Raw genomic sequence first — 26,032 nt, 5'->3', positions numbered from 1 at the left:
CTACTAGTACTACTACTACTACTACCACTATTACTACTACTACTACTACTACTACTACTACTACTACTACTACTATTACTACTACTGCTACCACTACTACAACCACAACTACTACTACTACTAAAAATAATGATTGCCCCTGGTTGCCCACATGTATGGTAGGCTGGTTGGACACTCTAAATTGCCACTAGGAATGAGTGTGAGCATGAACGGTTGTCCGTCCCTGTGTGCCCTGCGATTAGCTAGCCGCCAATTCAGCGTGGGATAGGCTCCAGCACCCCCAGAGACCCTTGTGAGGATAATCCGTTCAGAAAATGAATGAATGAATCTACTGACACGCCAACTGGCTGACTGATGACATTACAACGTCCCAACACCAGCAAGTCAAGATGCTGTGCTTGTCTTCCCGTATGAAGAGACTCAATTGGTCCACGCAGAGGAGGAGGAGGGGGCGAACGGGGATGAGTGGGAGGGGGGATTCACCATCGAGGGCAACACCGACCGACCCACCATGTCACACTGATGGAGCTCCTCTTTAGGATAGGACAACTTCCAAGACCACCATTCGTCTTTGGCCCGGTATATTCCTGTCAAAGGAACTGGCAACGAGGCTCATCGTCCCGATCGGGAAAGGAGGACGCCGAGAAGGACTTTATCGCAACACAGAATGGCACGATAATACAAAAATAAGAAGAGGCGGTGGACATGTGTGTCGTGGTTCATAAGATGCTCGTTTTCTTCTGAAAAAAAACCCCCAACAACAACCGGGATTCCCTTCGCTTTCCTTTTGTCCCCACGTGTGGAGGAAGGAGGCTCAAGTGAGGTAAGCAAGACTCGCTTTGTTCCTGGTTAGCGAACTGAATGCACTTTTACTTCGCTGGTTGAATAGTCCAACATTTCAAAATGCGACCCATTGAGAAAAGTTGCTCGGAGACGTGTTTGATGGGGAGATTTGTGTGCTTTGGATGACAAATTGAGCTCCAAACCCGCTTCTGTTGTATGTCGCGTTTAAGTACATCTTGATTCTTGATTACCTGTCAAATGGTGTTCTGTCAATATATGTTCGGCTTTAAATCGACCCGTTTAAAACATTCGTTACACTTACTATTAGCGTAGTTATTTTGGTCAAGATTTGTATTTGTACAAAAAGTAGAGTAGAACATTCGCGTAGGTAGGTATAAACTCCTTCAGGATTGCTTAACTTAAATCATCAAATTGTGCTTAACATCTCCATTGGACAGCTAGTTAAAACCTTTAACGCGTTAACCTTTAACAAGTGACTATTTTTGACAATAATTATTTTTTTGGGACACTGAAACTGTTATTTGAACAACTAAAATATGAAACATCAGCAATCATTATTATAGCATGTATAAAATAAAATTAAATTAGTAATCCTCAGTGAATTTTTAATTAGAAATATTCATTAATTTATTTTCTGAACCACTTTTTCCTGGCAAGGGTCACGGGGGGTGCTGGAGCCTATCCCACCTTACTTCGGGCACGAGACGGGGGACACCCTGAATTGGTGGCCAGCCAATCACAGGGCACGAGGAGACAGACAACCATTCATGCTCACACTCATTCCTAGTGGCAATTTAGAGTGTCCAACCAGCCTACCATACATGTTTTCGGAATGTGGGAGGAAAACGGAGTACCCGGAGAAAACCCACGGAGGCCCATGGAGAACATGCAAACTCCTAACTGGTTGAGTGACCTGGATTCGAACACAGGACCCCAGAACGGTGAGGCTGACATGCTAACCACTCATCTGCCGGGCCGCCATTGACTATTTTTTAAAATTATTATTTTTTTGGACACGGAACGTGTTATTTAAACAACTAAAACATTAGAAATTATTATTAAAACGTGTAGAAAAAATTAGTAATCCTTAATAATTTTATAAATGAATACAATTTTAATATAAAACTTTCATTCATTATCCAAGCTGCTTATCCTTGTGATGGTCGCAGGGGTGCTAGAGCATATTGCAGCTAACAACAGGCAGTAAGCGGGGGACTAACAACTACGCATGCACACTCATAACTAAGAATAATATTGAGTGATCAATCAGCCTGTGTTTTGGGTGTGGGAAGAAACCAGAGTACCCAGAGAAAACCCATGCAGAAGAGCACACAGACTCCACTCAGCACAGCTGGAACCCAACAGGGATCGACCCTTTGATCTCATACATAGGATCTTCTGAGATTCTGAATTTAAAATGCAATTTTTGCTTTGATAACAAAAACATAACAAGACATATACCACATTTTTGGGCGAAGGATGTGATTAGTGCATGAATTTGGAATTGTTTTGACTGCAATTTTGACTCAAAAGAACAGGTATGAAACCAAGCCATAGTACATTACTGTGGACCACAAAAGCAAAAGAAAGAACACTGCTTATTTTTTCCCAATTAAAGAATTTTTTCTCACTTTGGAACAAAACCTCACCCTAAGTGACAATTTTGAAAATGATCATACACATGACTTTTCTCCGAGTGCCTTGTAAAACTACTATAAATTCAGTATTTCTATTCTATTTTTCAAGACTTCTGACTTCATGTCCAATTTGTCGTTTAACTCTCTATCATAACAATATAATGCAGGGGCCATTGTGTACACGTGGTAACGCGACACTTTTACAGCCCTAACGACTTTCTGATGTGGTCTGCGATGATAATGAGTCTGTCACCCTGCTCAAAGAGATAACCATGTTAACTTGTAAACCTGGCGGTTACATTCATCTCCTCTTGTCATCAGGGTTGTGAAGAAATACATCAATATGTTTACCGTCAAGTTTCCATTACAGGGAGGCAGTATGTACATCTTGCCAGTTCTTGGAAAGACTGCAGTCAAAAACATACAACAAACTTGTGCACCCTTTCATCTATTTGCTGTTACTCTTATCCTCATTCAGGTTGCAAGCTAGTAAATATTTCGGCTGAATTGCAGGTGGAATGGGTGACCATCCAATTATAGGGTACATATACATGTACACACTCATTCACATTGCAGTTCAGACCATTAGACAACTGAAGTTTTTACCTAGGAAGCACCCAAAACAGAAACGCGTGACACCATAGAGCAGGGGTGTCAGACTCGGGTTGGTTCGTGGGCCGCTTTAACGTCAACTTGATTTCATGTGGGCCGGACCATTTTAGATATAATATTTCGATTTTTTTTTAATAAATGGATTAAAAGAACTGGATTAAAAGCCCTGAATATTCAGTTTTTTATGAAAATGATTAAAAAATTACAATTATTGATTTAAAAGGGGGAAAATCAGGAAATGTAACATACATCTATACTCTTCATTTTAATTTGATCCTAAAACAGAAAGTCGGCACTCATGATTTAATTTCCCGGGCCACACAAAATGATGCGGCGGGCCAGATTTGGCCCCCGGGCCACCACTTTGACACTGGTGCCATAGAGGTAAGGTTTGCGCTGCGTTCAGATTTATAATCTCAGGACTGTGAGGGAAACCTGCACTTTTTCTTTCATTCATTGGGCAATTATCTGTAAACTTTGCCCATGCAATTTTACTCCTAGTAAAAATTGACCTGGCTAAGAACATGTGTAAATATCACAATAACCATTTACAGCTTGAAACAGTGGCTGCTCTTTGTTCCAGACTTCCGCAAATCATATTTGTCCCTTCAGTATGGTGAGCTTCCAATTAAACAGACTTTAAAGTCCTGCCCTTCTTGATGCACTTCCTGTTAGATGTTTAGTAGATTACTTTAGCGACAAACTAAATTTTGTTCTCTATTCTGTTAAAGTTTCTCAGTATGCCCTTAAGTATTGTTTTTTTTATATTTAAACACAGATCCAATTGCAGCTAAGATGAGATGCCTGTCATGCATTCTTTTGTTTTTACGATTTTCTTTTGCATTCTGGGAACAGAGACATCATAAACGTCTTGTTTTGTTTTGACATTCCCAACGTTTGAAACATATGCAACCTGCAGCGGTAGAACTTTATGTGGAACATCAACAACCCAAGTGGGAGATGTGAAGATGTTGCTCTCATGCCAGTGTCTATTGTGTGGGAGTTTCGACTGTTAACACTGTCTTTCTCTCTCAGGCATACGCCTATCATGAAATCAACACTAATGGAAAAAAAGTGTCCCACTTCAGTTTTTTCCATCCATCTTCTAGTATTTGTACATTGTTATGTATCTGCCAGATTCCTTCCTTCCCAGTCAATAATGGATGCGTTTGAATATATTAAAGCGGTGAGTGTTTGAATATACTTAATCTTTGAACGGAGAAACCAGTAAATATTGTCCACAGCATGAGAGTAATTTCCTGTTTTAGGCTGTCAAGATCACTTGACAAATATGTAATTACTATGTAAATGATGCATTCTGCTCTTCTCTCAGCAGTTTGATTGTGTTTAGAAGGAACTACATGGGCGCTGATTAAATAGCCTTAGCAATCATTGTCTTCATTTCTCAAGTAAAGTTCTCACTCAGCATGATTCCAGATAGCTAGTTTTCCACATTGTATAATGTTCTACACAGGTTCCGACTAGAGTGAACAAAATGCCATAGGCAAAATCTATGGATTTAGAAAATGATTTTAGCACTGAAACTATAATTCTATTTTCTTAGGCTATTTTGTTGTTATTGAGAAGCACTTGAAAAATGTATGATGTCAAATGGAAAGCATTACGTAGTGACTAGCAAGACAATAAATTGGACGTTTTTCATTTTATGAAATTTATTTATAAAAGCACCTAATGCCTCCAGACAGCACACTGTAGTTTTCTTCAACATATTCTAGCTATAGGGAGGAAACCAGAGTACCCAGAGAAAAGAACATAAACCGAAAAATATGCAAACTCCACACAGTGAGGGCCGACCTGAGATCGAACCCTCGAGCCCAGAATTGTGAGGCGCTAACCACTCGACTGCCCTGATTTATAAACCAGTTTTATTTACCGTATTTATTCGAGTATAACGCGCACACGTGTATAACGCCCACTGATAATTCCTGACTAAAAATTGGTATAATTTTTCTTTTTCTCAGCTCACACCAAGGATTGCACGGTTACTGGTAACTGGCAAATGCTGAATACATCGCCAACAACGTACGGAAACCTGGTAAAACAAACCACCAGTATGAACACAATCCTCAAATGGAATTTAGAATTGTAAATCCTTAAAGTCTAATTCATCATCATAATATTTCAATTTTTTCAAATTCTGATTCATCATCAGACTCACCAAACAATTGATTCCATTCTTCTTGAGTTCTTTTTTTTAAGTGTGAGCACCCGCCAATAGAACGGGCTCTCGCGCCCCATCTGGCGGAAAAAGACATGCTGTACGTCTCCCATTATAACGCCTGCCAAGGGGACTTTTTCACCGGCGGTCTTTTACTGGGATTCGTGTATAGCGCGCACCCAAACTTTGCTTCAGTTTTTTGCCACAAAATTTTGCACGTTATACTCGAATAAATACGGTATTTATTTTCTTTTTTTAAACGGCGAAACAAGCCCTTAGGTTTGTGGCATAAACCTTTCATAATACTAATTGCAATATAGATTATCAAAATGTGCTACTCACAGGCTCAGACTCATTGTTTTACTGACCTTTGTTCTTGAGTTATCTTGAAGATAACAGAAATACAGAACCGAATGCATCGCTTTGACTTAATGCTGGAAGTAATTATTACAAAGGCTACAGGGACTAAGGCTCGCAAGAGGAACCAATGGATTTACTTTTAAGAGGCTACCACTTTCTGTAGTTAGTAAATCATGCTATGCCAATAAAATGGAGGCTACTAACTCATAGTGACTTTGGGGCAGAATCTTATAGTAGACCAGGATGAATTGATTTGATGATTTTAGAGCTTCAGTCTTAAGAACTGCAAGCCCTTTGTTTAGGCAGTAATAAATGATGACTTATAACCAAAAGTAAGCACAATTGTGGATGGTTTATGTGTATAATTGGTTCGACTTTTTTGAGTTATAGTATTTATATGAAATATTGTTGTCAAACGTGTGCATGTGTGTAAAGATGCTATTGATCACTTGAGGTCAAAATTAAATATCAATCTTTTTGGTCAGCCATGTTCCATGATGCATTAGTTATTAGAGCATATGGTTTATTCATGTCATGTACTAGACAGCCTACTGTAAAACCGTTTTTTTCTGCAAATATGGTTAATGTATGAAAAGATTACAAAAATAATTGCAAGAAAAGATGCAATCATCCAAAGATGTTTTACATACATCAGATGCAGTATCTTTCTGGTACTCAATTGATTGTATGAATGAGGAAACACCATTTAACGGAAGAAGCAACTTGATAAACCACCTCTGTCTGTCTCTTCTCCACCAACAAGTCTAGTAGTTTTAAGTACCTGGTGCCAGGAGTTCCTCGTGATAAAAGGTTCTGCATCATATACTGGAGTTTAACCCTCTACTTTATTTAAAGGACACTGGTGATGAATGGTATGTTATGTATGAGTGTGTTACTGTGTTGCTCATTCATGATACAAAATAATTAGATCATAATTGCAGGAAATCCACTGAAAAATCCTTGGCATTGATTTGAAATGAGACATCTGTGTATAGCATTGAAAAATGAGATTTTTGGCCTCTTTGTTTTTGTGACGAGCTTCCCAAAACGGAAAAGATACATGAAATTTGACTCGAGTTTTCAAGGTAATCACAGTATTTAATCCTTCAAATATTAAGAAATTAAGATCACATAACCTGAGCCAACAGCCGAAAAAGGACGAAAAGCATTCAAAATTCCACAAATATGCTTTACTTTTTATTATTCTAGAAAAACTGACTTTTGACAAATTCAAGCAGTCCTCTGCTATCCTCAGCAATTTTACCTAATTCATCCACGTTTCTTCATCAGAATTCAAAATCTGTGCCAGGTTAGCATTTACAATTGTCTGGTCATGTTTAAAGATCCGCAGGCTAAGTGGAATTGACATTTAATGCAGAGAGAGATGGACATGCATTCATTTTTGACTGAATGGTGGAGATGAATACAGACTGAGTGGTCAGCAGGGAATTATAATTGTATCACTGATAGTCAGCGCACATTTTATTCATTTCTTTTCTGAGGCGGTTATTCTCACAAAGGTCGCGGGGGTGCTGCAGCCTATCCCAGCCAACTGCGGGCACCAGACAGGGGACACCTATTTATGTTCGTGACCGGAGGTTTCGTCGAAAGACGTTTGGTCCCCGGACGTTTGGTAGAACGGACGTTTAGTAGAACGGACATTTGGTAGAACGGGTTCGCATGCAATTGACAGATTTTAACATTGGGCGAATAGGGATTTGATGACTATTATTTAACATTGAGTGAATAGGGTTAGGGTTAAACAAATGAAAGTCTCGTGACTCAAGCCTCGGGACTCGCGAACCCGGCGACCAAACGTCCATTCTACCAAACGTCCGGTCGACAAAACGTCCGGTCGACCAAACGTCCGGGGACCAAACGTCTTTCGACGAAATGTCCGAGTACCATTTATGTTTACACTCATAGGTAGGGTGATTGTAGGGTCTTCAACCAGCCTCTCCCGCATGTTTTTGGTATGTGGGAAAACCTGAGAAAACCCACACAAGCCCATGGAGAACATGCAAACTCCACACAGTGAGGACCGACCTGGGGTCGAATCCTTGACCCCAGAATTGTGAGCATCTAGCATCTAGAGCACGGGTGGCCAAGTCCGGTCCTCGAGAGCCACTATCCAGTCTGTTTTCCATGTCGCTGCATGACCCTTTCTGGGATTATAAGGTGGCCTTTTACTTCACTGACCAATTGAACAATTGTCTGGTCATGTTTAAACATCCGCAGGCTAAGTGGAATTGACATTTAATGCAGAGAGAGATGGACATGCATTCATTTTTGACTGAATGGTGGAGATGAATGCAGACTGAGTGGTCACCAGGGAATTATAATTGTATCACTGATAGTCAGTGCACATTTTATGGTAAATTGATAACATGTTTTTTTTGGTTTAATACCAGAAATTAGCTGAAGCCATATTTCAGCATATAAAGTATGCTCATGCAATGTAGTCTGTTGGATTTTATGTCCTGTAAAACTATCCATACAAGATGTGGCTCTGTCTTCTTGTCATCATCTTAAACTTGAAAAAGGAAAAGGAAGGACAAGGCAGTGTGTAATTGGTTGAAAGGAGACAGCCTTATTTTGAGCTCTAAATACATGACTGTAGCCCTGTCATCGGCAGGTCACAGGGAAGAATCATAAGTATCAAACCATGATCCCTGCCACCTGCAGACAACCAAGATGGTGGACAACTGTAGCTAAAGTTCAAAAGTCAATATAGTTCCTAAAATAGAAAAAATGACAAAATCAATATCGTAAATAGTAATTTATCTGTGATGATAAATATGAGTTGGAAACACCATTGATACTGTTTTTATCACTGCTATTTTCTGCCATCTTAATCAGCCGTGTTGAAGATGAATGAATTAATCTTTTGTACTGGCTCTTGTCTTTTCTTTTAAATTAATAGTTTTATTGGTCTCTGGTGTACTTATGTCTGCGAATCTGAATGTATATGAAAAGGGGTTATTAAGCTATTTTAAGATCTTTTATGAAGCAACAAAAATGGGAATAGAGCCTTTCTGAACCAATGTGACTTGCATGGATTAAGAAGCAATGGGAGTCTAATGATTGTTTCAAAAGTAGGTTGATCACATGCACATAAGCCTTTGCTAACTATGCTATCTGTGTGTGAAAATGGAAGGCACAAGTGCTTATCTCTGAAGCGTGTGCACGTTTAAGGCCTGACAAATATATTAGGCTATGCTTTGTCAATTGTCAACGTGTTTTTGTGCATATTTTAGTGTTACAAAGACAAATTAGGATTAATATGAGTGTAAAATGTGTGTGTTTAGAAAAATTATCTATTGAGTTGTTCCTGTTTGTCTGTATGTCTATCTGTCAATAATATTTCCACAATATATACTCTTTATATATTTGGCTGAAATAACACCCTCCATTCTTTTTAAATATGATACCACAATCTTAGCACACCTATTTTTAGGCAGTTTCGCGCTTAAGATCCTTAAGGATGGGAGACCTCTGTGTAGAGTCAGTTTCAGATCATTCCAGAGATTTACGATTGGAGTCAAGTCTGAACTCTGACTGGGCCAGCCCAGAATGGTTCAGAAGCCATTCATTGGAGATCTTGTTTGACTACTTTACTGCTTTATGCTATCGTTATCCTGCTGAAATATTAAGTAGAACCCAGTGTGAGGTCAAGATGACTCTGGAGCATTTTTTTCATCCAGGATATCTCTGTACTTTGCTGCATTCATCTTAGCCTGTATCTTAACTAGTTTGCCAGTTCCCACTGCTCACAATTATACTCATACCAGAATACTGCCACCTCCATGCTTCATTGTAGGGATCGTATCGTCCTGGTGATGAGGAGTGCCTGGTTTCCTCCAAACATAATGCCTGGTATGCAACCAGAACAGTTCAATCTTTGTCTCATCAGACTCCTTTAAAAAACAGTCCATTATTTTCTTTTTTGTTGTTGTTGTTGTTGTCACAGGGTATGCACTCCATCAAATAAATATTGTATATGCATAGTAGTGAAGACTATATCCGTTCTATTTTGAAAATTTTCCTCATGGGTTGCAGATCTCTTAAATAACACTGAAACTATAAAGGGCAACTGGCACATAGGCTTATCTGTGTCATAACTGACATTTTCTTTTATGGATTTCTTCACGCTAAGGCTGTATGCAGTACACATTGTGACGCAAAGATTCCCTGGTGTCTAAACTCAATGGGAAATATTACTCGAGACACCTTGGACATAATTCAAGTACATGATTTATGAATCAATGTCAAGGACCTTAAATTATTTTTGTGTATTTCATCTATCAAATGCACCATGGTTCTAGTACTTGTCATGTGCATTAGATCACTTTAATGAGTAAACACTCCTGTCATCCTTTTCTGGTTATTTCAAATATATACTTTATACATAAAAAATGGTCTTTTATTCGATACTTGGTTTTATGAAATAAACAAGAACATGCAAATTGTGTCTAATAAATAAAAGTTTGATACAGTAGAATCTTATATAAATTAACGTACCGTATTTTCCAGACTATAAGTTGCACTTTTTTCATAGTTTGGCTCTGCCTGTGACTTATACTCAAGTGCGACTTATGTCTTTAATTTATTTCACTCTGAATGCCAACAGCTTATTATGCTGTGTTTTTATACTGTAATTATCCTAAAAACTTTTAATATGTACATTAACAGGTGCTTATTATGACTGTTGATCCCTATTTTCCTATTACCGTATTTTCACGACTATAAGACGGACTAACAAGTCTTAAATTTTCTCCAAAATAGACAAGGCGCCTGGACGAACGTATAAAACTCAGCGTTTTCGATGACTCATTTTGACAAATGTTCAATTCGGACACAGAAAATGAGGACTTTGATGGATTTGTGGGTGATGATGACATGAGTACATTGTAAAATGGCTAAATAAAGTACAACCGAACTCAGTTTTGCTTCCGTTGCCTTTTTAAAAACGTGTTTTTAGCGTGTGTCTGTATGTTTAAGATGGTGTATGTTTTGCCATGCCTGGCTGTGTCTTTAAAAGCGGTGCGTCCTGTGTGTGTGTGTCAAATACAGAAATAGCACTCGTTACTGACACTGCGCCTTTAAATGTGATGCGCCATATAGTCGTGAAAATACGGTACTTTATAATGTTGTATACTTTATACGCCAGTGCAACGTAAACATTTTTTCCCTTGTGGATTATTTTGGCTAGTGCAATTTATACTCAGGTGAGACTTATACTCTGAAAAATTCTGTAATCTTGATCATGCTTGTGTCACTGGGACTCAGTAAACAGGTAGAATTATGTGCAAATTTGTTTTAAGATTTATAAGAGAAAACACCTAATCATGTTAAATAAAATGAAATTAGGATATGTCTCAGATTATCATAGTTTAGAGCTGGAATAAATAACTTTCTTTTTAGGAATCTGGTGGAAATCGAGGCAAGCACTGTTCATAATATGAAAGTTAAATGAATGCATAATCTAAGTCCATACATTTTTGAAAAAATTATAACCATTGCACCTGTATTCTATTACATTCCACTTAACATTGAATTGAATTGAATGCTCTTTTTGTAATTATATAAGTATAATGAGAGTTAAAGCTTTCACCACAAAGTGCACAAAGAACAACAACAAACGGACAAATAAATAATCAATAAATAAGTAGTCAACATAATAAATAGTCACAAAATAAATATGTGATGCAATGATGACGTGTCAAAGAAAGTCAAGTTAGGGTTGAGTACATACAAATGGCTTGAACCCAAATATTAAAAGGCTGAGCAGGATTTGTAATTAAAAAGCAATGCACATTAGCACGAAAACTACTTTCATAAAGTCACAAATGAGTCAAGAAAGTTAACGATCCTAAGCAAAACCTCTGCAGTCTGCCAAATGTCCCATTAAGCCAGTCACTCAAAAGGATGCGTAGGCTGAGCTTGTTATCTTTGCTCCATTAAACAGATTCACAATTCAGTCTCCAATGATGCATGTGACCTTGACATGCACCGAAGACTGGAGCTGAAATGTGACGGGATGCCTAAAACATTGTTCCATGGCTTCTTCCTCACAGAAATTGCAGATCAAATTGCACACTCACCAGTGATGGTAATGTGACCTTATGATTACCCGATGGCATTTACAATGGCTTGAGGATTGGCATACATGACTTTTGATTTGACTGTGTACAACATGATTTCTGGACATAGTTTTACTTGTATATAATGAGTAGGTCTTTACAATTATTGCCAAATCATATTTGTGATCTATTTCATCGATATTTTATCACAACTTTGCATCGGACTGTATCTTTCCACGTTGCTCTTCAAAAAATTGCCATTTGTGCAAAATTAAACAGAATGATTGATTTTCATTTTAGAATAAATTATATTAAATAAGAAAGGTTTACTCAATACAGTGGTACCTCAACATACAAGTGGCCCGACATACGAGAAATTTGAGATACGAGTAAAATTTCGGGCAAATATTTATCTTGAGATACGAGACAAATTTTGATATACGAGCAGACAGCGGACGCGAGATGCTGCTCATAAGAACATCATGGGCACTGTCTCTCTCCCCGCAACTCCCTCGTGTAATTTCTCTTGTCGCAACTCCCTCTTTGTAATGTCTCTGCGAGCACTGGGCGGAGCGTTGCATTTTTTCAGTGTTTTTTTTCCCGTTAGTCAGTGCGAATGGCGTATATACTACTTCTCGTTGGCAAGTGGTCGTGCGTTATCCTATTGTGAGGACATTTGTGTGCATCATTTTGGGAATATTTTGAAGGGAATATAAACTCAAACAACCCTCGATATTGGTGGACAGTGTGGAGGCGGGGGAAAAAGCCAACCCGGGAGAAGACAGGTATCAAAATGTCAAACAAAATTAGAATTAAGTTTAGTGTTAGGTTCGGTTAAACTTATTTTTGATGTGTCTGCATCGTAATCCAAGTTCATTTAAATTTGTTTATGTTATCATACAATGGGAAACATTCGTTTGAGTTACGAGAAAATCGACATACGAGCTCATCCTGGAACGAATTAAGCTCGTATCTCGAGGTACCACTGTACAGTGGTACCTCTATTTACGAATACTTTTACATACGAAACTTTCAGGTTATGAACGATGAGATGCAATTCAAGTTACAAAGTCCCCCAAAACGTAAACACATTTCCTGTTATTCTTTTTAAAATAACAGTTGTACTTTCTAAAATGTCAGACAAATAAAATTGAACTTGCTCACTACACTAGACTGCAACCTATGAAACATTTTTGTTTTTGTTATTAATTAAAACTGTGTTATGAGACGGAGGAAGTGTAAGGTATTGATATGTTTTACCAATAAAGATTTATTACTGACAGCGTAGTAATACCCTCGCCTGCTTTCTATGCAGGGAGCACCAATTCCTACTTAGTTTTGGTATGAATATTGACTCTGAAAAGCTCTATAGTATGTCCTTAAAACCTTAAACTTTATCCTTATTCTGTCCAACTTCTCCAATAGACTATTCGTTCACTTTAGTGTATTCAGTTTTTTTCAGTTCTGTGTAATCCTTCCACTTCGCTTCACCTCTTTTGATTGAGTGTAAAATTTGGTAGAGTGAAAATACATGCCTTTTAGTGACTTCCTGCTCAATTAGAAACTCAATCTCTGCGGAGTGAATCATGTCTTTTGCTTTTAAAAGTTTTTCATAGGTGAATCAGAATTTCATCATCATTAAGGCTGCTTCAGGTGTGATTAGCTTGATTCATTATGCTATTGAGGAAAGCCATTATAGGTATAAAAAAGGATAAATAATTTGAATGTAATTAGAACAGTCATTGGAAATATAGTCCTGATGATATTTGAGTGATCCCCTCATCACTCTTTCATTGTCATTTGCAATAAAATTATTCAGTAGTCATAATTTGATTTAAAAATATCTTCTGTGAGAAAAAAAATCTGAATAGCAGAGTTTAAGTCAAAATGAATAAATTGTGCAGGTAATGTGAAGCAATAATTCATTCTTTCTTTGTCTTAAGATTTTCCCTTCAATGTAACACATTTTTACTCTCTATTAAAACCATGAATATGGAGATGAAAATTGTGAATCAGGGGGCATGTTATACGAGAGAAATTGTAAAATTCAAAATTTTAAGGCAATTCTAACGGTACGGCTTATAAATGGAGAAGGTGTGGACAGCAAGAACATCTCACTCAACAAGGCATATAGCAGGGAATATTTTATTAGCGTAATTCTTTCTTCCCGCCCGAGGAAAGACAGCTCTTGTGTTATTATTGAGGCTAAAATAAAGTAAAGTAAGTGGCACAATCATTGGTGTTGGGTAGAGACTGATCCAGGGAATATCGCTTCTTGCTCAAATCTGTCAGCTGGGATGGGCTGAAGCTCACCTGCGATCTTAATGAGCACTATAGAAAGCACTGTGATAAAAAATGTAACTGTTAGTTCTTTGAGTCGACGGCGACTAGCTATATTGCAAAAGCAATATTGACATGGCAGATGCTCAGAATCATTTATTTATAGCATCCTTAACTGTGTGCTTGTGTTTGGCTTGCAGGTCTGCATGTGAGGCCCCCTTGGTGGATAGTGGAGTAGTAATCTCCTGAAGGAAAGATGAGAAAGAGCCGGAGTGTCCTCGCGGTGTCTGCTAACAATGTAAGGCAATGGATTATAAGAATCTAATATTTTGAACCTCTAATTAGCATGCTTACAAATGTTTTCACTCAAGGTAAGATCCACTGCGCAATGGGATATTGTCGTTCTTGAAAATAATTATTGTGACTGTTTAAAAAAGATTTCACCTCCTCCTGATTCACAGAGTGTTGTTTTACTCTTGAGATCGTTTTTTCCACAAGGAGATACTCACTATCGCCAAATAATTCACAAGTATTGAATAAGGGTTCTATCCAGTCATCAGTAATATGTTATAATAAGTACCTTTCCAGTAATGATATGATGTGATTTTACAGCACTTTGTAAAAGAGACAAAATAATGAGACAAGTATACCCACTATCCTGACCTCTACTGCTGTCTGACAGATGTGACGGTGGGAAGAGGGTAGATAAAAACAGTGGGAGTGTGGAAGGAAAAAAAAACATAAAAAGGAAACCAGCCAAGCTGGAAGACTGACCCCAAAAAAACTCTCACATAATGCTTCAAAAGGTGTAAAGGCTAACTCATTTTACTAGCAGAATTGTAACTTCTAACCTAAAAAAGTTGCAGCACAAGCAAAACATGTAGCGGGGCCATCTGTAAATAAATGTGGCAAGTAAATATTCCCTTTTTATTCTTCAATTTACTTTATCGCTGATACAGAACAGTTGATCCCAAAAGTGGAATTTCCTGTCTCTTTCCATGACTGTTTGCTCAGATAATTTGGACGCTATTAGATTTTTTTCTTTGTCATATCCGGTTTACTTGGGAAAGTAAACATTAGTCTACATCATCTCCACCTCCAAAACCTGCCTCTTTTCATGTGTATTATAATCATTGTCAATTAAAATATGGATAGGTGATACAGTATAGCCTACAACTATGAAAAAATTGGTTGCAGAGCGATGGAAAACCTGATTACCAGGCTCCTTTTCATATGTAAAATACTATAATTCTGCATCTGTTGTCTGTTTTTACGTGGGTCTCGTTTCTGATTTAAATGCTGAAAACATTTCCTAGTGCAGGGGTCGGGAACCTTTTTGACGACGAGAGCCACAAACAATTCATATTTTCCAATGTTATTCCTTGTGAGCCATACTACGAATTTAAAAGTCAAAATACATACATGTAAACGAGTGACTTTTCAATTTTTTTTTGTAATTTCACCACTTTTAAAGTGGAAAAAAATGATTTTTTAAAAAAAAGATTCTTATGCTGTTGCTAATCAATGAGAGGGTGCATTCCAGAAGAGTCTACTGCAAAAAAATGTAGATTAAAGCAAAAAAAAGAAGATTAAAGCAGTTCTAAATGTAATATCTCAGTTCTGTCAACAGCGATTTCCATATTTTAGCTCACAGGTTAGCAAAGAGCCAGATGCACCCATCAAAAGAGCCACATGTGGCTCCCGAGCCATAGGTTCCCTACCCCTGTCCTAGTGCTATTCACTTTGGTTTCTATAACCTTTATCCATGCTTTGCAAGGGGCTGTTTGTTGCTCTATTTAACGTTGCAGCCACATAACAATTTCAAATAACAGGCAAAAAATGTTCATTCCATTCCATTTAACATCACCAAACAAAGAGGAAGTCCGTATCAATAATTATTAAAAATAGATACAAATACTGACTGTTCGCACATTCAAAATTAGAAGTATTTACCGTATTTTCCAGACTATAAGTCACACCAGAAAAATATGCTCAATGAAGAGGAAAAAAGTATATAAAGATTGCATTTTAGGGAGGGCAATTGTTTTATTTGATCAGAAAAGAACAAACCTATTTTGAAGTAAAAATAGTTAGATTGACAACAACAGGGGACAACCCGGTGGGGCGAGTGGTTAGCGCATTGGCCTCACAGCTCTGGGGTCTTGGGTTCAAATCCAGGTCGGTCCACCTGTGTGGAGTTTGCATGTTCTGCCCGGGCCTTCATGGGTTTCCTCCGGGTACTCCGGTTTCCGCACATATTCCAAAAACAGGCACGGGTGTGAGTGTGCATGGTTGTCCGTCTCCCTGTGCCTTGCGATCGGCTGACCACCGATTCAGGGTGTCCCCCGCCTCTGGCCCGGAGACAGTTGGGATTGTCTCCAGCGCCCTCTACGACCCTAGTGAGGATAAAGCGGTTCAGAAAATGTGGTGATATATATATATATATATATATATATATATATATATATATATATATATATATATATATATATATATATATATATGTATATATATATATATATATATATATATATATATATGTATATATATATATATATATATATATATATTTATATATATTTTTTTTTTTCAGTGATGAGTCCTAGTAGCAAGAGTGGCTTACGCTTATGAGTTTCACCGGGGATTTTCACATTCTTATGAATTTTAAATATATATATATATTTAAAAATAATCAATAGCAGAAAAAATCACAAAGGAATTAATTCACGATAAGTGAACTTGTGTAATGTGTGTGTGTTTTTTTTTTTTTAGAAACGCCATCCCTTCCGCACACCTTTTTGATGCTGACCCCAAAAAATACTGATTTGGGCCTGTCATCATTTGAATCATTTGATATTCAATTGCACCAATTTCTTGCAAGTTAGCACATTTACTTTTTAACGTAGACTTACAGTTTCAGTATTTTTAGGACAATGAGTAGTGAGCAACTTTATAGCTTGCTCTGAGTAGCACCTGTACACTTTGTGCTGCACTTTGCAGTGGTTGTGGGTGTCGAATAATGTTGCTCAAATAGTTTATAGCACGGAATGTGGGTGTGTATTACTCACTCACTCACTTTACCTCCTGATGTTTGGATATCATGTGCTTTTCATTCCGCGTGAGAAACACTATCTCCTTTCTCTATTTTGTGTCCAACCTAGGCTTCAACAGTAAAATGATGGGGTGCATGCTTGTGTCCATTTCAAATCCCTTGGGAATACTTTCCTATCTTATAATGCTAAATCTCCCTTATTGTCATTGATTAAAATACTACTATAGGGTGCTAGGCCAAGTTCCCTATCAAAGTTTAGACTCACACGAGTCCATGCAATGATAAATTGTAGTGCTTCATTAGGAAACCAAATGTACCACAAAATAAATGAATAAGCCTCTCTGCTCCAATAATTTTTAGGCTGAGTGCATGCTTTTGTCACGATTTGTTTTGGTTTTGCTAACAGACTGAAGTGTGCCCCATAATTGGGCCACTGATCTCATTTCCTTGCAAAACACACTGTGACATAGAGTTCAGGTCCTCCGATACTTGTGCGCATGTATATTCTTACATTTGTGCCAATGTGTGACGCTGAATAAATACATTTCTTCACGTCGCTCTTCACTACTTTCATAAAATAGTCCTGAGAATTAAGTATATTCCATAAGAATATGGAATTCACTCAAATTTTAAGAAAAAAATCCATAAGTAAGCCACTTGTTTACAAAAGACACAGAGAAAAATTAGAGCAGTCTGCTACCCTAATCCCTTGGTGTCCTATCTACCACAACAGGAACAGCCCTCAACTGAGTAGTTTAATCTTGGATGTCTTGACTACTGCACTCTGTGGATAGAACCCACGCCAGGGTGCCCCTATGCAAAACAACAAAAACTACATTTTGTCTCTTTATTTTCCTATGATTAGTTGTGCTTGTTGTCAACCTTTCTGTGCATGGCATGTTTTGAGGAAAACATGACAGTATACAGGATACATTTATTTTCCTTCCACTAAAATACTTTAAAAAGGGATTTCTACCAAGTTACTAACGTTGCTGACTCACTTTGGATAAATTATTGATGAATAGCATTCAAATTATCATTAATTTGAGCTGCCGTAGGCCAAACAAACAAACAAACAAAATAGCCAGGGTAAAATATGAGGGGGTCACACCAATGCCACACTTTGTTTTTAAAGTAGGCCTTAAAATACTGTATTGTCCTGCAGCCAAGATCAAACCCCGGACCACAAGTCTGAAATCCCTGGTTTACTGGACGGCGCGGCAACACGCTCGTAACATAACATAAACCAATTTAAATTAACTTGGATTACGATGCAGACACACTGTTACGATCACGCCGAGACGTCATGGCGCGATTGCAGGGATTTGGACGCAGTAGCGGGGAAGCAGGAGAGGACGAGACGAACTGTGCTCATGATAGTAACTTTAATGACTCAAAACGCCTTACAAAATAACAAGGACTTGTACATCCCAAAATGAAACTAAACTGGAGCATGGAGAACAGTACCTTTGGAGCGATGTATGCAGTATCACGCAGTACGATCCGACAGTGACTACCACTTCCGTGGTGCTTAAATACACACATCAGGAATTAATCATGAATCACTCACAGCTGCTCGAACCCAACGGCAAGCCAGGAGGGACAAACGAGCTGCTCCTGACACCCACTCAAAAATAAATTTAATCTAACCTCACACTAAACTTACTTCTAATTTTGTTTTAAATTTTGATACCTTTCTTCTCCTGGGTTGGCTCTATTTGCCCCACTTCCACCCTGACTTTCAGATGCAACCTATCGAGGGTTGTTTTCCTTCTAAATATTCCCAAAATGATGCAAACAAATGTCCTCACAATAGGATAATGCACGACCACTTGCCAACGAGAAGTAGTATATACTCCTCTCGTATTAGCGATCGCATTCGCACTGACTAACGGCAAGAAAAACATTGAAAAAATGCAACACTCCGCCCAGTGCTCGTAGAGACATTACACGAGGGAGTTGCAACCAGAGAGACATTACACGAGGGAGTTGCGGGGAGAAAGAGACAGTGCCCATGATGTTCTTATGAGCAGCCTCTCGCGTCTGCTGTATGCTCGTATACCAAAATGTGTCTTGTATCCCAAGATAAATAGTTGCCCGAAGTTTTGCTCGTATCTCAAATTGTTCGTATGTCGGGGAACTCCTATGTCGAGGTATCACTGTATATAGTAAGTATAGTCCCACATCAGTGGGAAAATTAAATATTCTCCCTTGCTCCTTGGTGTTGTGGAGTCAGTGGAGTAGTTTTTAAGAATGTGAATTTGCTAAAATTGGAATGTTAGCAGGCTTTGAAGTGCAATCAAGAATTAGGACTTTAAATCTTAACTTTAATTCCATCTATGTCAGCCAATTGGAATCATTTGCAGGTAATGCGTCATTGGGGAAATGTTGAGAAAAGGCAAAAGAGTCTGATATTATTCTTTTTACTGCCCTTGTCTACTGCATGTACAGAGTATTTTGTATCTCGGTAACTTGACATAATCTATTAACTTGTCTAGTGCTATTTTATATTAGGTGACATTAATGCATCCAATGGTTTTAGTTCATCTGGCACTAAATGTAACATAATTATGGAATACAATAAGGAATTTCTATCATCTGATTCTTAAATATTGAGCCACTCCCTGGGATATCACTCTCCTAAACCATTTGCGCTTATAAACCATATAAATAAAGCTGCAACGACTTCAATTGCTTTCAGCCAATTTCCCTGAATGCACTTTTATGTTCAAACGTCAGACAAGCCAAATTTATCAAGTGTCACATGTTCTACTCTCTAGAGAAAGTGAGCAATTTGTTCTCTTAGCCAGATCCCCTGCCTGTGACATTTCCAAGCCATAAAGAATTGAGGACAAGAATAGAATATTTTACCACACCGTTTTACTCCGAACATGTTCCCTTTGTCATTCCAAATTCATCAGAGGAATCAGTCTGCCCTTCTTTAAAAGTTCATCAACAAGCATCTTAGATAGAATACTGTAAGTGAGCTGCATAGACATAACAAGTATCTTATTAGATTCTATAACACAGCAAAACAATGTCAAAAAGAAAATTCCTAACCTTCAAAACTTTCATACCAGCAACCAATCTAACAATGACACACCGTGCAACAGTTACAGACGCAAAAAGGGGTTTGCAGTCGTGCTGTGCATAGCAAAAGACCAAATTTTCAACATTCAAACATAAGTCAGCTGAACATGTCCTTTTGTGTTTATATTCATATTTACTGTAGTTACTTTTGCTGCATTTCCATTCGTTTTTCTTCGTAATTCACCATGACCAGGAGCCCACCCTTGGTCTTTACATCTTGCCACCCTCTCAATCCCTCCTCTTGATGGAAAGCAGGTGCTGTTTTCTTATCTCGTCATTTTGTCCCTGTGGCTATGCTGCCTTGGCATCAAAATGGTAAGGGCTTCAAGTGAGTACTGCTTTGGTGGGGGTGAGGGAGCTAGTGCGTGCACTGACATGTGACAAGGATATGATTGTGAGCGTGAGTGGTTGTCTCTTTCATTGTGCCCTGCAATTGGCTAGCAACCAATTCAGGGTGCCCCATGCCTGCTGTCCGTGGTTGGGTGGGATAGGCTCCACCCCCCCAAACATTGTGAGGATAAGCAGTTCGGAAAATGAATGAATGAATAAATTAAAGCGGCCCTTTGTGGAGTTTGCATGTTCTCCCCGGCCCGGCATGGGTTTTCTTGGGATACTCTGGGTTCCTCCAACATTCTCAAATCATGCGTTGTAGGCTGGTCATACAATCTAAATTAGACCTGAGTATTAATATGAGCTTTTGTCTCATTGTAGCCTGCAATTGGGTGGCAACCATAGTTAGCTGGGATAGGCTTCAGCACCCCCCGTGAGGATAAGCGGTACAAAAATTGAATGAATCAATCATTTAGGGTGCGTGGGAGGTGCTTGAGGTATTGCTTGGTATTAATGAATTGATTGACTTTGGGGCACAGGCGGGGGACACCCTGAATCGGTGGGCAGCCAATTGGAGGGCAAAAGGAGACGGACAGGCATTCACACTTAGACTCATACCTAGGGGCAATTTAGTGTTTCCAATCAGCTTACCATGCATGTTTTTGGAATGTGGGAGGAAACCAGAGTACCTGGAGAAAACCCATGTAGGCCCAGGGAGAACATGCAAACTCCACACAGGTGGACCAACCTGACCAACGATTCTAACCCAAGACCCCAGAGCTGTGAGGTCCACGCGCTGACCACTCATCCGCCGGGCCCCCCACAAAAATGCATCACAAATATAATATGAATCAACAATAAACTTGTTTCAACTTAGACCCAAATTGACTAACTCGGTGTGAAAATGTGTCTTGTTTAATTTGCTAGAAAGATTATATAAATTATTACAGGAAGCAATTAGTTTTTCCTTTGGATGGATAGAATTAGATAGATAAACAATATACTATACATCTTTTTAATTCTAAAATACTATATCCATCACAATGATCATCAGACACAGTCTTGCCTATTTGTGTCAACAGTATATCAAATGATCATCGATGTGTTACACGGTTGTACATCTGTTGTTTTATAACATGCAATATTGATTATATTGGGAATGTGGTATTATTTATCAAGAGGCCATCAGTCGAGAAAGAAATTCATTCCATTTGTCTTTTATTCCTCTCTTCTTTCGCCATTTACCTTTTTGTCAGGTAATTTATAACTAAAAGAAATGATAAATTATGCCACTGTAGCCAGTCAGTCAAGGAATTGGGATCCTCTTATTAAAAGGTCAGTTTTAAAAATATGGTGGCAAATGTGTCACAGGTGTTCAGATCAGAGCGTTTAAAGTGTTTCTTCAGACCAGTTTCTATACATCAGAATAACACCATACATAAAGCTGGATGCACTACTTTATATACTTTGCAAAATGCAATTATTGTGAAGGCATGGGTTTAAGTCCTGGTTGAAACAAATTATCAAATCTGATTATTTATTTAAACTACTACTACTAGTACTCAAGTTCAAATAAAAGTGCTATTTTCCATAGAATGTTAATTTCAAAAGTTTTCCATTCAAATGTAAAAAAGCCAGTAATATTAGTAGTTAATTTGAAGTTAAACCCACTTTCACATTCTTTATCACTTCACATTGTGCAATTGCTTATAAAATACAGTAGATAAATAAAAGAAACACTAATTTTCAATAAATTCAGTATGTATTTAAAAAAAACGGGGATGCTGCAGTTAAAACGCTGACGTAACAGCGAAAAACTGAGATTGTTCTAGACAGCTGTTAGGAGTAACGCAACAAAAATTGTGTTTCACATTACATTTTTTTTGCATTGTTGGAAACCATTAGCATGATCATTAACTTGGTGTGAACTTTAAAAGAACAGTACCCTCCCTCAAAACTGAATCGACTCTTTCATTTCATTTTACAAACCTATTCTGCAAGTTTGATGAAAATCAGTTTAATTGTTCTTGAGGTATCTTGAGCTCTCGAACATGCAAACAAGCAAACGGACAGACTCTGAGAGGTCAGACTACCGCTCGACTTGTCAAACTCAGTTTTGCCCTGAGACCTTTGTTTCTAAAATATCATTCATTTTTATATTTCAAACACATCCCGTAAATTATCTTGATTACAAACATATGGAGAAATACACAGATGAAGAGACATACAGAAAGAACCAAATCCATAATCTCCATTACTGTGTGTAGGTTTCTCCGACCAGTGGAGGGAATTAAACAGCGTTTTGATGCCTCTTAGTGGCAAAACCTGTAACATACCATTGAGGAAGAAAAAAAACCTTACTTTTTTAATTTTTTTGGATTACAGATGAAATTGAAGATTGTTCTTTTAATCCAGAGGTGTCAGACTCGGGTTGGTTCGCGGGCCGCGTTAACGTCAACTCGATTTCATGTGGGCCGGACCATTTTAGATAAACTTAGATAGACTTTTTATAGATGGATTAAAAGAACTGGATTAAAAATCCTGAATATTCAGTTTTTTATAGATCTAAAACAATGTTTATTTTAGCTTTTAAAAAAATATATTTTTAGATTTTACAAAATTATTTTTGAACTAAAAACACAGAAAAAATTGATTAAAAAATTACAATTATTGATTTAAAAGGGGGACAATCAGGAAATTTAATATACATCTATACTCTTCATTTTAATTTGATCCTAAAACAGAAAGCCGACACTCATGATTTACTTTCCCGGGCCACACAAAATGATGTGGCGGGTCAGATTTGGCCCATGGGCCACCACTTTGACACATGTGTTTGAATCTTTTTAATCCAGTTAGTGCTATCAGCATTACATAACCTTACCAATCAAAAAATGGCCTCATTTGGCTCCTCTCTTCTTTCAGGATGGCAAGGAACTGTCTGATTGTTACCTCAGTGAGTCTTTTACAACCTCGACATGCACACTGGGTGTCGACCTACGCAGGGGTCGGAGGCGGTTATCTGGGAACCTGCAACTCCCGCCCTTGTCGTGGCGTCAGGGTGAGAGGTCTCGAACACCTGACCCTGAAGTTATGTCCCGACCCACATCGTTACCTTTTGGGGCCCCTCCTCGGATAGACATCACGCCGGTTGACCCTGAATGGTGAGTACCTGTGAATAATTAAAATACATTATCATGGATGAACCATGTAATTGTGTGTTTATATGTCCTGATTGCTTACATTGGAAGTCCTCACAAATGAGTATAACTCGGGAAATGTTCTGATTGCTGTGTTTATTCATTTTCTCTGCTGCTCACCCTATTTACAGTTGTAGAGCGCTACAGTCAATATGTTCCTGGTTAATGAGAGACGGATAATTGTAATCATTCATGCTTACTGTATGTTGACATGGTAACTGTTGCGTCAATGAAGTTAAGCAGGGAGGCTTAACATTTCATTTCATAACATTCTTCTTCTTAGGCAGGTCAGTCATTACTAAATGATGACTGCAGGTGTGTTACGAAAGCGTGGCCCAAATGCAGGGAACCAGTCAGGGATTGGAAGGAGTGCACTCACAAAACTTTAATTACTTAATGCTGGAATCTTAAAAAAAAAACAAGGACTTAGCATCAAATGACAAAATCAAACCTGACGTGGAAAGACATGGGATAACGAAGAACTTGGCATGGGAACTTGGCATGAAGGAAACATGGACTAACAAACACACTGGGTTTAAAGAGACAGACAGGGGTTGATTACAAAGTACACACAGTTGATTACGAGAGGAAGGAAAGCCCAGAGGGCCACAAGAGGTGAAATGCAAACAAACCAACCAAAACCCCAACTAACCCTAACAAGGTTTATGTGTGTGCAACCTGTAATATTTTAGGGAAGAATTATTGTAGATTTTAATTTTGGATGATGACCTCTTGGAATATTTTCATTAATGGTCCTATTTACATCAATTTGATCAGTCAATGTATGACTTAAGCTTTTGGGGTACAAATAATTGCACACATGGAAAACAACCCTTGTATGTCACACTCATTGTTCACGAATCATTATAAACAAGAGAAGTCAATCTTTTCATTCTGGACTTATTTGGTTGTAAGCGAACGCATCTCAACCAAAATCGTTTCACCGCCATCATTCAATGATATTTATTTCTGAACTTATTAATAGTGGCACTGCCAATTACTTCCACAAGAGAGCAGTGTAACCATTGGGCATAATATTGGTTACGTCATCGTCATAAAAAATAAAAAGAATCTAGAAGAACTATTTCACAAAGGGCCGCCTGCAGTGGGTGCAGGTTTTCAATTCAACCGGAGAAGAGGATACATTTTCAACAATCTGCTGTCTTAAAAGTGCAATCACTTGATTGCAGTCAGATGATGCTACTTTCAGAGGAAAGCTCATTGATTAAACTATCTGTTATTCCTCAGTTGGAACAAAAACCTGCACCAACTGCAGGCGCCCCTTTGTGGAATAGTTTGGACACCCCTGTTCTTGCCTATAAGGAAGAATACGCTTTTTATGGGGGTTAATTTTTACATTAATGGAGATGTCACAAGAAAAATATTATTAAGTCAAAGGACAGAATTATTTTCTTTTGACCAACTCTTCCTTCTTGGACCTTCTCTACATTGACTCAGCCTTCTGAGGATCTGATTATGTGTTTAGATTTTTCGTCATTTGTTTTGTTGGATGCTTATACATTGTGAGCTATTTTCAGTCATGTTTAAAGTGGTGCTGCTAACAGTTCAAAGTTTACAGTTTTCCTTGATTATTTGTATTCATTCGTTCTTTTTCTGAACTGCTTATCCTCACGAAGGTGGGGGATTGCTGGAGCCTATCCCAACTAACTAGGGGCACCAGGGGGGGTATACCCTGAATCAGTGGCAGGCCAATCGCAGGACACAAAGAGACGGACAACCATTCACGCTCACACTCAACCTATGGCAATTTAGAGTGTTCAACCAGCCTACCTTGCATTTTGGGGGGGATTTGGGAGGGAAACGGAGTACCCAGGGAAAACCCACAGAATCCCGGGAGAACATGCAAACTCCACACAATGGACACAAAACAAAAAACACAATTTGTTTGAGACTTCACCCAAATAGGTCACCTTTAATTTTTTACACATGTTCTATTATTTACAGTCATTCATATATTCATCTTCCGTACCGTGCATACGTGTAAGGGTTGCGGGGGATACTGGAGCCTATTCCAACTGACTTCAGGCGTAATGCAGATTACACCCTGGAGTGGTCGCCACTGAGGCATCGGGCACACAGAGAGACAAACAACCGTTCACATTCACTTTGATACCACTAGCAGGGGGAATCGAGGCCGCGCCATCCTGGGCCAAAGTTAGGCGAGTGAGCTCTATTATTTACATTAAAAACATAATAATAAAGCGTTTAAAGTAAAAATTCTTGGCTCAAACTATGTTTTCCATGTTTTGGCATTCTTTGCTCAAGTCAATGGACCCACATGCCAAACAAGATAGCACAAGCATGCTGACATTGTTCATGTTCCGAATGTCAACTTACCATGCAAGAAAGTAATAAAAGAAAACTCAAAAGTATACATCTCGCTG

At 38.3% G+C, this 26,032-nt stretch overlaps 1 protein-coding gene across 4 annotated transcripts in view; it reads left to right on the top strand.

Moving 5' to 3' along the window:
* The first annotated feature begins 501 nt into the window (after positions 1-501).
* The window catches only part of pde4ba (phosphodiesterase 4B, cAMP-specific a), a 118,702-nt gene continuing 93,171 nt past the window's right edge, over positions 502-26,032 (top strand). The window contains exons 1-3 of one of the 4 annotated variants that reach the window (XM_077606726.1): positions 502-823; positions 14,156-14,253; positions 23,353-23,591. In XM_077606726.1, the coding sequence (XP_077462852.1) occupies positions 14,212-14,253; positions 23,353-23,591 (281 nt within the window). In that variant the 5' untranslated portion in view covers positions 502-823; positions 14,156-14,211. Of the gene's footprint in view, positions 824-1,708; positions 1,746-5,035; positions 5,110-11,683; positions 11,705-14,155; positions 14,254-23,352; positions 23,592-26,032 lie in introns of those variants that run through there. The other 3 variants (XM_077606728.1, XM_077606727.1, XM_077606729.1) reach the window with 3 other exon arrangements.

Source organism: Stigmatopora argus, chromosome 8 (assembly GCF_051989625.1).
Source record: "Stigmatopora argus isolate UIUO_Sarg chromosome 8, RoL_Sarg_1.0, whole genome shotgun sequence".
In the NCBI taxonomy this organism is placed as follows: Eukaryota; Metazoa; Chordata; class Actinopteri; order Syngnathiformes; family Syngnathidae; genus Stigmatopora; species Stigmatopora argus.
The sequence above is the reverse complement of the archived record's forward strand: the minus strand, read 5'-3'. Positions and strand labels throughout refer to the sequence as shown.